The sequence below is a fragment of the Pelobates fuscus genome, chromosome 1, assembly GCF_036172605.1.
Source record: "Pelobates fuscus isolate aPelFus1 chromosome 1, aPelFus1.pri, whole genome shotgun sequence".
NCBI lineage: Eukaryota > Metazoa > Chordata > Amphibia > Anura > Pelobatidae > Pelobates > Pelobates fuscus.
In genome coordinates this window covers 357,738,643-357,753,645 of record NC_086317.1, presented here as the reverse complement: position 1 = coordinate 357,753,645, position 15,003 = coordinate 357,738,643, and the positions used below count along the sequence as shown (strand labels likewise).

The window sequence follows — 15,003 nt, the reverse complement described above, 5'->3', positions numbered from 1 at the left end:
TTGTTCAAACTGGTAAGTAGGCATACAATATATATAAGCGATCAATGCAATGTCTATTGTGTTCCATTTAAACGTTAAAGTTGTAAAAGTTAAACCTAAATATCAGACAATTTTTTATGGAATTAATGAAAGTGTGATAATGGCCTTACTTTGAAAAGGCTTTATCTAAAGAACTGTAAAAGGAGCAGAATGTACAGAGCCCATTCCTTAATTTTAATTTCACCACTAAATAACATTGTGTGAAAAAGTAAAACGAGATTTATTATCACAGGGTCTATGTGGCAAGTGTTTATTTTTCAAACTATTGTGATGAAAGAGAAATACATCCCAACAAGATCCCTTAGTCCATGCCAATTTCAAAGTTCATTTAAAACTTTCCAAAATACTTTATTTCAATGAGAATAACAACATTTGGACTGAGTCCCTAATAACTTTAATGTGCCACCAAGTCAGATAAACTCTCGAACTCCTGGAGGTGAGTAATTACTCTTTAATATTCCAGGTTTAAAGAAAAACAATCTATGGTTTCAACAAAACAACTAAGTCCATGACCTATCCAGTAATTTGCTGAATGTTACTGTAAAATACCTGGACTGTATATTTCCAATTTCTCTATGATGTCCAAGCATTTGTAGTACATGGCATGAGTGTGGACTTTTAGTGCAAGGACCAACATTTTTTTTTTACATTTGTTTTAAAAAAAAATACCAACCTTTTTCCATATGTATTCTCTTTGCTTCGTGTCCTACTTCATGACCAGCAAGGTCACCTTCTTTTGGCCCTGGAATGATGTTTGGTGATAGACCCATCATCATCTGGTTCATTGACAGGCCATTTTGATGGACAGCTAAAAGAGCAAAATATATGCATATCACTGTATACATCAGTGCAGAAAAGAAGCATTCTAGATGCAAAATTTCATTGTATAGAATGTGTTACATAAAACAGTAAATTTTGGAACATTTTAAATCATTATATTAAAAAGCCTAGCAAATGTTATAAATAAGACATTGTAAATATAAATAGACACAAACGTTGTCCCTTTCTCTCTCTTCCAAAGAATAATTTACAATGTGACTTCTAAATCATATTTGTTCATGCTGGGAAGAAATGTTTGTAATATAAATCTTGGCAATATTTTTCTCTTCTGCCTTAAATAACATACCAACAATATTTTTGATTCTGTTAGTATCTGCATTTTACTGCCTGCAAATGTGATACCCCCTCAATCTAAAATGAAAGATGTTTAAAAAAAAAAAAGAAAGCAAGACAACCTTGTTTTATATTATCTGTTGTAGTAAAATATTTACAGATGGATTGCGAGAGAAACAAATAGAATGGTGGAAAGGATAGATAGATAGATAGATAGATAGATAGATAGAAGATAGATAGATATATAGTTAGATAGATAGATAGATAGATAGATAATTAAAAATAATACTTGGTGGCCCTCCATGGACTACATATTAAAAAATAGTATAAGAATGTCAACACAAAAGAAGCTAAAATGTTATATTTATTTTGTTAGTCTGGTTTACTTTAATAGTTACATATGAAGAAATAAATATCATGTGAAACACATTAAATGCATGAGTTGATGCAATATATAAAATGTGGAAAATATTTTAATTCAAGAGCTATCTGCTCTTTTTCCTCTATAAACATTGCAGAGTATGAAACTTTATCATTACTCTTTAAATAGAAAATTCTAGCAAAAAAAGAAAAAGATGACGTAAACCATGTATTTTATAATTTTGTAATTAATGATACATTTTTTAACATTTGCGCAGATAGACAGTGAAAAAAAATCACATACGAATTCTGTCTGAGGAACTTTCAGTTCTAGCTGGAGAACTTGATACACTGCTGCTTCTGTGGGATGAGGGATGACTGCCTGGTCTTCGTCCATCTTCAAGAGATGGAGCAGGAGATGGGCTGTCTGGAACACGTTCCTACATCAAAATAGAGCAAAAAAACCTTTTCTATTACAATCAAAGAGGAAATCGATGCGGCACATTTTTGAACAGTTACCTTTTTGGATTCCTCCATTACACCAAAATATACCTATTTTATAAAGGGATTAACTTTTCGAGTGCTAAAGCACAGTAATATATTAGGCATGTATTGGTACTGAAATGGTTAAAATAAGAAAGTATGCTTATGGATAAAATTTTATAAAACAATGTAAAAAACTTTAGTTTTATAATTGAAATTGTACAAAATATTTACAATCTGCCAATAAAACGGTAACACTAAAAACATCATAAATATAAAATTTTTAAATATAGCATAACAGAGACATTTAAATCAGTTACTCTTAACTATTCCAAGTCAGCAATGAAATATAAAGCAAGTGGAAAATGGTGTAAAACCCCCCTCCATGTCATCGACATATGCAGGTCATGGCAGTCACGCATACAGTGATTCATGATTATAAGTCTCTGCTATTCCTGCTTGTAACAGCTCCCTTACTATTCACCCATCCCATATATCTAAACATTCTATTACAAACAGACATCTAATGCTCATCTCATTTCAGAAAGGGCAAATTCTCAAAATCTCTCGGTATAAGGCCAAGACAGCAACATAATACATCCCATAAAATCACATATAGCCACTGAAATTTAATTTTAGGTGGAATGACCTAAAGCACAGATTTCTTAACATCATGTTAAAGCAAAAGAACATAGCAAAATAGAAGCCAAATAATATTGTCTGTTCTTTAAATATGGGCTATTGGGATGTTATGATGAAAATGTCTATTTTCATATAGCAACCATGCTGATGGTTCCTAAGCATATTCAACAGTGGAATTTACTGACAGGTAACTATTTTTTTAAAAGTGCATTATGGAACCTCTGCATTGAATTCAAGTACAGCGTTTAGTAGATACAACAAGACATATACCAGAATTAACATAGGTCCACATAGGTCAGAGTACTAAGAATTCCAATAAGCACCATGGGATTGGGTCAAGAGTAGACCTCAACAAAACTGACAATGTCCAAAGGATCAAGGGGCAAAGTTACTTTCTAAATTTAGCATGATAATTTGTCCAAATATAGTCTGTATTCTAGAGACCACATTTGCTATAATTTCTGGTAAAGACAGCTCAATTAAAAGTCTTTGCAAGGCAGGTGCTCTGAGTAATTGCTGCCTCCTGAGTTTAGCTCCACTGAGCTAACCAAAACCAGGAAGTAACATTACCTGTTGTCTACTTGAAAGTCAAGGCGGTGTAACCATTTTAATTTATAAAGTGTCAATTTGAAAAATTAGAGAAAGAGGACACACTCTACACCCATAAAGCATTTCAGCAAGCTAAACTGCTTTAGGTGTCTTGATTGTCCCTTTAATAATTATTCAGTGGATGTTTCTCTTGGCTGTCTCAAGAAAACCCAAATATATCACCTGTATTATACTGTATATTCTTATATCTAAAATGGCTACAAGGCTATTTTAACCTTCTTAAGGGCTGTTGGTTTTGTAACCATTTAAAATCAGATTTCAGAAGGTTTGGAAACTATCCTTCTTGTTTCACTATTGATTGACTTCTCTAGCATAGCACTATGCAAAATGGCTTTAATCTTCTTTTCGTCTAATACAAGTAAACAATATTTTACAAACATACATGTTAAAGTAAACACGTTTTTAGGTTACTCAGTAGCACTGTAAGACTGATGCAATTGGCAAAATTTATTGGCATATGTAGGCTTGAAAAGTGATAAGTGCAGCTGTAGATGCAATGTTGACATAATAGTTTGTTTTGTGGACTTTATTATTAACATCGCTACATCATTCTATATGTAAGGTTGTGTGCCAGGGAATATTTGATCTTTCATGGTAATTTGTGTTTTGTTTTACCCTTGTCATCTCTGACATCTAACATTTAATTGATGAGCCATGACCCTACCAGGACTCTATAACCTGAATAAAATAAAGAATATAATAAATAGTAACATTCATACAGTCAAAATTTAAAACACTCAAATTTGTCATGAATAATATACCTTAATTACGGATGTTTCAACTCTTGATGGGGGACTCTGTACTTGTGCCGCAGCTGCCATGTTTGCAATGGTATTAAGGTGGTTCATCTGGCTCATTGCCATGGTAACTGAAGCTGGAGGTAGGCTTACAGGGATTAATGGATGGGGCATCATCATAAAAGGTAGTTCAAGACCTACAAACAAATAGAGCACAAAAAGAGTAGAATCATATTATATGTATATAACACAATTTAAAACAGATACATGTGCTTTTAATTGTTTATTACAAACAGACCATGTGGCTTAAAAGCTAGACATTCAAAAAAAAAATAAAAAAAATTATTGATTGAAGAGAGATGATTGATGGCTAGGATCAAGTGGGAAGTGACCAATATACAGAAAACAAGGAAGAGCAGTTTTAAAATATATATGTATAAATATATAATATATAAATATATAAATATAGATTTTTTTTTCCGCTCCTCTTTTTTTTCTCCATCTTTTTTTCTTACTAGATCTGTGAACCAGATGACATATATATATATATATATATATATATATATATATATATATATATATATATATATATATATTGCAGTACACATATTGGTACATTTTTGTGCCATTTTAATTTGTTTAAATAGATTTTCCTGAAAAGATTGCTTGGACAAAATTAATCCGCCCCTGAAACTCCACATGGACAAATTTCAGACCACCTGAATTTTATTGTTTTTTTTCAGATGAATTAATTTAGCCAAATCTGCACAAGTCTACTAAAACAAAAAAAATAATATAACATAATGTTGTTAATCAGTGCACAGCCCTAAGATTACACTCGATATTAGCAATGCTAATTGGTCACTGACCATTTAAACAAAATAAATTGCAAAATTAGCAAAATATATACTAAAATCAGATAAACATATTAAAACATAAATAACACTTTGCAATACAAGACTCATACCCTTAATATAGGTAGATTAATGTGTGATACATTCACAGGGAACAACCCTTTCCTCTTAATAATATGCTGGGAGAGGAGCTGGACCTAGGGAGGCAGAGACAGTGCCATTCTCTCTCTTCCAACCTCCATTCGAGATAGCCACCAATAGCAACAGTTGCATGAAAGAGTAACTCTCCTTAATGAGGGGCATTGTCCTTTGCTTCTATCATTCCTGCAATGGAATTTGTGGATCCCTGACTCATTGTCACATCCTCATAAAATAAAAGTTGATAAACCCCCTCCCCTTTTTAAAACCCTCCCCTTTTTAAAAACAGATGTTTTAACTGTCTCTCACACAAACATTTAGAGGATTTCTCTTAAATATCTTTATAGGAATATTAAATGAAAATGCACTGTACGAGAGGTGGGTGACAGCATCTCATACCATTTGGCAGAAGGTGATTCTGTTGAAGAGAGTTGAGAGGATGAGAAACTGGAAGGTTATGCTGTCCAGGCAGGTTGGAATGGTTAACAGAGGTTTGAGATCCTTGGGGAGGGAGAGACTGAAGTTTTTCTTTATCCCAAGAACCATCACTGCTACCTGTGGGAATGAATATATATATGATTTGAATTTAAAGTGTCTGAGACTGCAAGCAAGATAGCATGATTAACATTGTAGGATACTTTTTTTTATATTTGTCTTTTCATTTATTGAACAATTTGTGAAAATGGTTTCAGTGTTTTATTGCATTTTGTTTTCTGGAAATGGTCATGATATTAAGAAAACAGTGTGCAATGGTTAACAGACACTATTTTCTATCACCACTTCGCGATCAGTCAAAAGAAAAGTGCTGCAAATAAAGCAAATGTTTGGTTTCAGTCCAACTGATAAATGGGATATGTTTAAAGTCTCGTACAATGAACAGGCGTCTGTCACTACTAAAGCAATCTCATATCATACCGGAAGCTAGCTTATGGTCTTGTCCCCTATATTTAACAGACATGTGTTTGTCAGGTGTGAAAATATAAAAATTAATTTATACATCTACATCTTTTGGTTCACTTTTAATCATTGTTATAAATACTGTCCTTTTCTGTCAACAAAAATAGTAAGAGAAGAAGAAAAACAGGAACAACATTTCTGGTTCTCCTTCACCAATGCAATGTGCCTTGACCGTGACTCAACTAAATTACACTGTGATATCAATTGCTAAATCTTTAATGAGTATTTAAAATAAAATGGATTATCCCATGAAAAGACAAAACAAGATATGGGTAATTTTCAATGTTTCAATTGGTGGTGTAATTCCCAGATAAGTAACAGTTCCTCTAAACAAACAGAAGAGTGAAATTACAGAAAGTTGACTGTCCCTTATTTTGATATTTAACCACACCACGCAACAGTGTGTAATTTATTTCATAACAGGTAACAGGTTAGTTTCGAGAACATATGTATGTCCTTTTCTGTCATGTCATGCCTGGCATTTAAGACGTAATTATAAAAGTGATATAATGGGTAAACCAACCAAAACGTTTATACCTTGCTTAAACTGTTACACAAGTGCTAATTGGTGGTGGTCAGTGATGTGAATGGGAAAAAAATAATAAATTGCTAAACTTCACCTAGTAGATTAAATTATTTTACACATTTAGCACACATTGCATATACACACACTCACTTCCACAGATTTTATTTTATACTTATTTACATACATTTCTAATTGTTTTATTTTCGATTTAGTATTGGTGGATAAGCTTTTCAAATTATTTCATATTTTTGGAAAAATATATCATATGTATTAAAATGAAATGTATATATGTAAAATAAAGTATCAACATATTACAAAAATATTTTTTTCTCTAAAGATATGACATAATTTGAAAATTGCATTCAATAATAATATTTAATATTTTTGCATAAATATTTTTTTCTCTAAAGATATGACATAATTTGAAAAATGCATACAATAATTTAATATTTTTGGATAAGCTTTCACAATTATTTTTTTTTAATTATTGAAATAAATTATTTGATCATTTTAAAAGTTTATCCAAAAATATGAAATCATTTAAAAAAATTTATCCACAACTATTAAATCAAGGATTATATGTAAATAAAACTACATTTTGAAGTTATTGGGAGATGCTGAATATGCTTGGGAACATCTGGATTTTACACAGAGATGATGAGGGGCAAGAGATGGTGGACAGAAAGAACAAGGATTGATGGGACAAGGAAGGTCATGAAGGTCAGTTAGATGCCTGCCCAGGAAGATGGGGAGGACAAATATATTTCAGAAAGAAATAGAAGTGACACTACAAATGTGTAAGTTGGAGAAAATGCATGCAAGAAGGGACAGAACAGGGAAGTTTTTGTTTTTTGCAGGCCAACCAGAAGAGGACAGAGTCAAGACAGAGAGGATTGCACATTTTCAGAATGCAACCCTAGTTATGACCACCCAGGTCACTGAGGCATTCCTGCCTGTTGGTACCAAGTTCTGTGCAAGATTAAAGCAGTTGAAACATGTCCTGAAAAGGTCAACTGAGATCAGGAGGTCCACAACATGAGATCTACCGATCAAGAACCACCAGAATGGATGAAATACAGCAAATAGGCATAAATGGCGAGGACGTATCTATCCATGGCAGAAGCAATAGGTAAAAGAAAGAGAGAATGAACTACTTGCAATCTTGATGGCATCTAATAAGTACATCTATACCTTAGCAACACATATACCACAGCGACACATATTGATCCTGTTAGGTCAAAAAACAATTGCATATTGTACAAGCACAGGACACTTATACAACAAGGAACATAGCCCTCATAATCCACTGGGAACCACAGAGACAATAAGTACCCAAAGTATTCCAACAACTCTTGTCAAACTTCAATCCCTGTTGTGGAATTTGTAATAAGATAACAACTTAAAGGGATGCTATAAGTGCCAAAACAACTTTTGCTTAATTAAGTGGTTTTGATGTAAAGATCATGTCCATGCAGTCTTATTGCTTAATTCTATGCCATTTAGGAGTAAAATCGGTATGTTTATGCAGCCTAAGTCACACCTCCTCTGTCTGTCACCTATACCATCTCCTACACGCGTTCAGTAAAAAGAGATCTAATGTTTAAACTTCCTTTATTGCACAGCCTATTTAATCAATAATTTCTTATCTCCTGCTCAGTTAATAGCCTAAATAGTCTACTAGAACCTACAATAGCCTTCTGTGTGTAAGTAAAGTTTGATTGGCAGAGCAGGAGATAAAAGCTTCTAAAGTATAGACCCTCGGCTGTCACATCTGACTGAAAACAAAAACATTTTTCATGAAGGCTATGTAAATCACAATAATGGGAGGTGTTGCTATGACTGCATAAACAGAAATAAAATTGATTTAATTCATGAATTGCAGATAATAGAACAATGTGATCGTAGAGGCATAATATATACACTAACACTTATTTAACCTAAAGTTTTGTTGGTGTTGGTAGTATCCCTTTAAAATAACATTCTAGGTACTATAACCATTTCATCTCATTGAATAGGTTATAGTACCTGCAGTCCCCTGGATCCATCCCACTAGTTTTAAACCATGTTCTATTGGTTTACATTGAACAAGGTTTCTCCATATTAAGGTATGGCTAAGGCAGAGCCAGCAATGGGCAGCAGTGTTAGGCTGATAGTGGCCACCTGACACTTTTATCCAATCACTGCCACCAACTGAAACTTGGTCTAATACTTCTTTAGGTACCAAAAAAGTTTTGTTCTGGTGTCCTCGTATGTTAAGGCATTATATAATGTTTTTAATATTTAATATCTGTCTCCAAGAAGAACTGATACTGACCACAGTAGCTCTTGGAATCTCTTTCATTACACATTTGAAAGTGCAAAACACAGATTCTAAGAAAGGTTTTCTTATAAAAATTGTAAGCTTAAGGGATGCTAGGAAGTGACTAAAATAAAAGGGCTTGAAAATAGTAGTTAGGTTCGAAACAAGACAAAAAAAAGATATTTATTAAGATTGAGTGGATTGACTTGAGCAGATGTGGGGTGGGAAGACGATAGAAGAAAAGAAACACCCTCTTCCATAACTGATAAAGATCTAGCAATGACACTAAATGTATGAGGGAGAGTGTATTGGAATTTTCCCTTGGATACAAACGCTTATATTTTATTATTCATTAATATTCCTTTCTCCAAGTTTTGAATTCCATATTTGAACAGCCAGTGGTCTAATGTCTAGGTTTTAAACAAGAATCAATTGATCTCCTAGTTCTGTGTTTGTACTGCTCATGTCAGCATGGTCATGTCCTTCACAAAGGCAACAAATTAACTGATCATAGTATTTAATAGTATGTCAAAGCACATATTATCAAATTAAAAATGTTACTAATTTAGATAACAGTCATTTTTAATGGGTTACTGCCAGAGGCACACAGTTGAAACCATGTTCAACTGCAATCTAATGACAATATGTATGCATTTTAAACACTTGTACTTTTTTGCACACTGTGTGAAAAGACGTTAGGAAATGTCCATTTAAAACAATAAGTAAGTTAAAGAAGTACATACTAACTAGGCAGACTTTTCACATTTCATCTAATTTGTTTTACTATAATGATGCTACAAATGTTGTATATTGAAACAGATGCAGAAATCTTTATGTAATTTAACTCTTCTATGTCACATTTTTTTCACATTATATCATACATATGTTCATATGACAATCCATTAAATAATTTTACATGATGCAAGATGTATACAAGGCTGCAAGAAAATCATTTTTGAACTAAATTTGTCCTGTGATTTTCTGCACTCTAAGTAGAACTCCCATGGTTTTCAAGAAATGGTTTGGAGTTAGTTTGAGATATTCATGCGGTGTCACATATGGCCGCCATTTGATTTAAAATAAAATAAAAAAAAACATGGTCTATAAAATACCTTGAAAATATCTTGAATAAAAGTGGAGGCACTTTCATTACCTTTATCTAATCAACTAAAATAACAATAATTAATTTCTTACAATGACAGTCTCGTGCAATGCTTCTAGTTTTTATGTTATTTACTGAAAAATGAAGCATCTAATAAAAGATAAAGCTGTTCAAATTTAGAAGAAAATAATTTTAAGCTCTCCTCAATTTAAAGTTTAATTAATATTCCAGTAAAATATTGTAAAACTATCAGTAATATAAAAAAACAAATTCAATTTTAAAGATGTAATTTTAGGTAATAATTTACATCAATAATATAATCAGACATTTTTGCAAAATGTCATTGTACTAACAATCAATATTACAATCTATGCAACCTTTTTTTATTAAAATTGCTGAAAATGTAATAGAAAAAGTTATTTAAAAATACCATGTGTAGTTATGATTTCTGTATTGCAAAATAGCTGTTCAACACTCCAGAAACATTTCATTTTGCATGCAAAATAGATCATATACACTGATCAGTCACAACATTAAAACCACTGACAGGTAAGTGTATAACATTGATTATACCATTACAATGGCACCTGGCAAGGGGTGGTATATACTGGGTAGCAAGTGAACAGTCAGTTCGTGAATTTTATGTGTTGGAAACAGGAAACACGGGCAAGCAAAAAAATATCAGTGGCTTTGACAAGGGCTAAATAGTGATGGCTAGATGACTGGGTCAGATCATCTCGAAATGGCAAGTCTTGTGCGGTGGTCCCAGTATGCTGTGACTAGTACCTACCAAAAGTGGTGCAAGGAAGGATAACCAGTAAACCGGCTTCATGGACAACCAAAGAGAAATTCTTTGGTTGTGCCTTGTGCACTGTATGTTTGAGATCAACCCAGGGACTTTGAACAATATTTGAGTCTACTGAGGTAATTTCAGAACCTTAATCTTTAATTTCTTAAAGGAATTAATGGTTGATTTCAATGTCTATTTGGATTACTGTCTTGTTTGCATATTTAGACCTTTATTCATATAAATATTTTAATCGGACAGTGGAACATTAACTTTCAAGATTTGTTGATATATTATATCATTAATTCTTTCCCCCACCTTTACAATATTTCCTGTGCCACAAGCGGCCACACAAACCCACAGTATAATAGATCCACCCCATACTTGACAGTTGCGAACGTGTTTTGTTTTTTTATTTGCTTTGATACTTTTTTTTGCTTGAAATGTACTTTGGTAATTGTAGCTTAGGAGCTCCGTTTTTACTTCATAAGGAAACAGTACAGGTTCCAAAATGCCTCTGGCTTATCTAAGTATTGTGTTGAATACTGGATGTTATATTTTGTGATGAGAGTGCAGATTGAGTTTCCATCTGATAATCCCTTCATGGAAATTACGTTAGTACAAGCATTGTTGCATAGAAGAGCCATGCACAGCTATTCCATTGCTGGGCAAAACCTACCTGCAGATATTTAGAAGACCATTTTAGAGAGCCATTTGACATAAGTGCACACATACACCTTTAATTGAGTGTGCATTGCATTTAAGCACAGTGTAATAATGTAAGTATGCATCTTTAAAAACATGTGTTAATATATATCTTAAACCTTAGATGCCTATCAAGAACAACTGATTCCCATTGAGTAAACCATAAATTAAAACATTTTAATATTTAAGCATATTTTTACACATGGCCTTTAACTCTCCAAAGATGTTTAAATCAAAAGTGACACCACAGAAATAATATACCCTCACCAGCTTAGAAAACATGGGGTCCAACTAAATGCTGTGCTTATGATGTCTCATTGTGAAATTAGTCACTTAAAATATCTATTAAACTAGGGTAGTGCTTGGTATACAGCTCTTACTTATGCAGATGTATATGTATCTAATTTGAAATGATTAAAATACTATTAGAAGTCCTAGGTAATAAAGTATATTTGAGATAATATGCTTAAAAGAACACAATAGTGCACTATAGTGTTAGGAATGCAAACATGTATTTCTAACACAACAGTGTTGGACTACGTTTAGGTCATGGTTCTCCTCAGATTGGAGATAAAAGATAGCTTTACTTACCTTGCCATGACTGACCCCACCTCCATGGCTGAGATCATCAATCTTGATGATGTCAGCAAACCCAGTGCTTTCCCATTGGAAAACATTAGGAGTCTATTGCGCACACGTGGCAAAATGCTGCACCAATTTAATCAATGCATCTCTATGCCTCTAGAGGTGTTACTGAGCAGCAATGCAAACACGGCTTTTTCATTGCTCCGCCTGCAGGCATATGCTCTGGAAACCAGAAAATTAAGCTGTAGTGGTTCTGGTGGCTATAGTGTCCCTTGTATTTTATTTTATAATATAATACTTATTTTTTTTGCAGTAAAATGTGAAAAAAAAAAAAAGGTTTGGAAGCCATAGAAATAAGGTGACTATACCATTCCATTTATTACAGATGAATACTCAATCAATGTATATATGTTATAGACTGCTACTACTTCTAACATGTCAGTATCAACTGTCTTCCAAACATTGAAGGAACATATGCATCATAAGGTATGGAAACTACTCAGAGGAGAAAAATCTCTAACATTACTTAATTTCTGACTGCGTGCTGAGCTGTTCTATTCCACAGAATTACAATTTAAGAATAACACAGAAATAGTCAACGGATAGACTCAAGCAGCTGCATACTAAAACTATAAGCATTCTTCATATACTAGACTAGAGGAAAGCTTGGTTTGGTGATTGGTGATTGGAGCTCAAAACAACTGTAATGATTTAGGGTGCATTCCATTAAAAGCAATATACATTAAGCAGAAAAAACACAACAGAACTCCAAAGGCAACATAGCATTTGTAACATTCATATTTAATTTACTCATACACATGAGTTACATAATTGGAAACATTTCTATTATACACTCCTTTGGGGGCACGATAAGCAACAATCACTCAAAATGCTGAATAATTTAAAAATTTTACATATTTGTGTATAGGTTTCAAGCTGTAGAAATACATCTCTTTTTTGTTGCCAGAGAATAAAAGTGCAGGTCTGAAGCCTTTAAATAGTAATCCAACAAAAATATTTTAATTCCAACCATTTTTCACATTTGTTTTAGCATATGTAAAATATTCTACAAACAACAAAATCTCAATGTGTCATTTTTTATTCATTTGAAATGCAACCTCCCAGCATTTTATACTAATGAATAAATGAGTTTGTCCTTTATGTATAAAATATAGTTTATATTTTGTTGCAACAGATTTTTAATAATAAATGATTTTAGGTTTGCTCGAACATATTCAATAAAGTGTGATTAATTTGGTTTTTCAAAAATGCAAACTAGACATTACTATATTACTTTGCAAAATGCACAGCTTGCAACATTATTGTCTCAGTGGGATCTTAAATTGAATTGTAAAATGTGTCTTATTTCCAGTTTGATTTATGTAAGAAATTGCAGAGGATAATGCCCTTTTTGAAGTTTCATTGCTTCCTGAATGAAAAAAATACTACTCAAGAAAGCATGTTATGTATAGCTGTAAATTACAAGAACACTGTAATGCATATTTGTGACAGGGAAGTCATGTTCCCATGTTTGATTTTTATAACTTATTTTATTAAGGTTTTCTATTGTGACACGTTATATGATGTATCATACAATACACATGTTCAGTAATTTTATTGCTGTAGTCTAAGTAATTACTAAATCTCTTTCTTCTCTTAAAAGGGGCTTCCTGTGCCCTAAGAATTAATCTATGATACCATTTAACTTTGCTGTTTGAAGTAAATATCACCAAATAAAAGCCAGCTGCATCTGTATAATAGCATACTTGAATGAATGTAACAGTGTTTGAAAATGAGAGTACAAATCTTCTAAAAAGCTTAATTTCCATAAGAAAGCTTAGAGATCTACAAAAGAATAAATTCTAAACAGAATTAACCAGTAGAAAGCAGCAGAGATTAAAGGCCAAGTAAATTTGCACCTTGTTTTCATAGTTTTTGCAATCAATTAGAGTAGGAAATGAATTATCACAACCATTTCAAATCAACATGGAATTCAGAATAATCAGAATATCAAAATATTCTTATTAACAGGGTCATAAAAGTATGGGATGTATTTCATTTTGGGCAGGATTTTAGTTTTCTTCCAAAACAATATATATATTATTTTTAGGATTTGAGCTACATTAAAATGAATATTTGAGGATATAGAAGAAAAACATATCCATCAATCAATCTGGGAATATTTGTTAAATCCATAAGGTCAGTAATGGTTCACCCACATGTCATATGATTGAATTCAGCACTGAGGGTACTTGGTTCTCTACCACCAGATCAGGTGGATCTGGTCAAAATGGTGGGGATATGTGAAGCAAATCTACATCTCATTCAAATAAAACAGCTATGAGAGAAATTGGTCAGAAACTAGTAATTACTCAATACGGCAGCTTTTTGTAAAACTTAATTTTTTGATGATGAGCAATGTGCACAGAACACACAGCCTCTAAAGGTTTGCTAAGTACCAAGAGACAGACAAACTGATGGGAGGGCAGGTAGACATACACAGAGAGAGAGAGAGAGAGAGAGAGAGAGAGAGAGAGAGAGAGAGAGAGAGGCAGACAGGCATATAGATTGAGCTATTCATGTGGTGTAGGTAAGCTGGTCGTAATTTTTTTCAAGTTACATTTATTTTTGTATCTGGCCAAACACCCTGTGAGCTTTATTATATACGATATGTGTTATATCATAAAAATGCAATGACGCCTTGTCTGTCTCTTCTGTATTACGCAATGTATTCGCTTATACATTTGTTAGATTGTTTTCCTTGATGAAACGTATCCTCTTGTCCTTGGGAAAATACTTGCTTAGTAGACATTTTACTTTACGTTCTGTGATTTTCAAACACAAATGGTCTTCAGAAGACTTCTTCTAGAGATCAAATGATTTAAGAGATCATAGGATGGGACCTGTGGTTAATCATTGAAATGTATTCCTAACCATGGTCCCCCTGTAGATATATATTTTAAAAAGTTAGTGTTTGACCAGGAAAATATCGTTACAGCCCGAGCTCTTCAGCAGACAATTATGGATGAGTGCATTATCCCATTCAAATTAAGAAAGCTCCGCTAAC

General features: G+C 32.9%; 1 protein-coding gene across 2 annotated transcripts in view; it reads right to left on the bottom strand.

The window, feature by feature from the left end:
• Positions 1-15,003, bottom strand: part of DACH1 (dachshund family transcription factor 1) — a 326,763-nt gene that overhangs the window by 76,529 nt on the left and 235,231 nt on the right. For both annotated transcript variants that reach the window (XM_063425939.1, XM_063425940.1), the window contains 4 exons: positions 5,375-5,530; positions 4,008-4,180; positions 1,817-1,952; positions 713-847 (listed from right to left, as the gene is read on the bottom strand). In XM_063425939.1, coding sequence (XP_063282009.1) covers positions 713-847; positions 1,817-1,952; positions 4,008-4,180; positions 5,375-5,530 — 600 coding nt within the window. The remainder of the gene's footprint in view (positions 1-712; positions 848-1,816; positions 1,953-4,007; positions 4,181-5,374; positions 5,531-15,003) is intronic.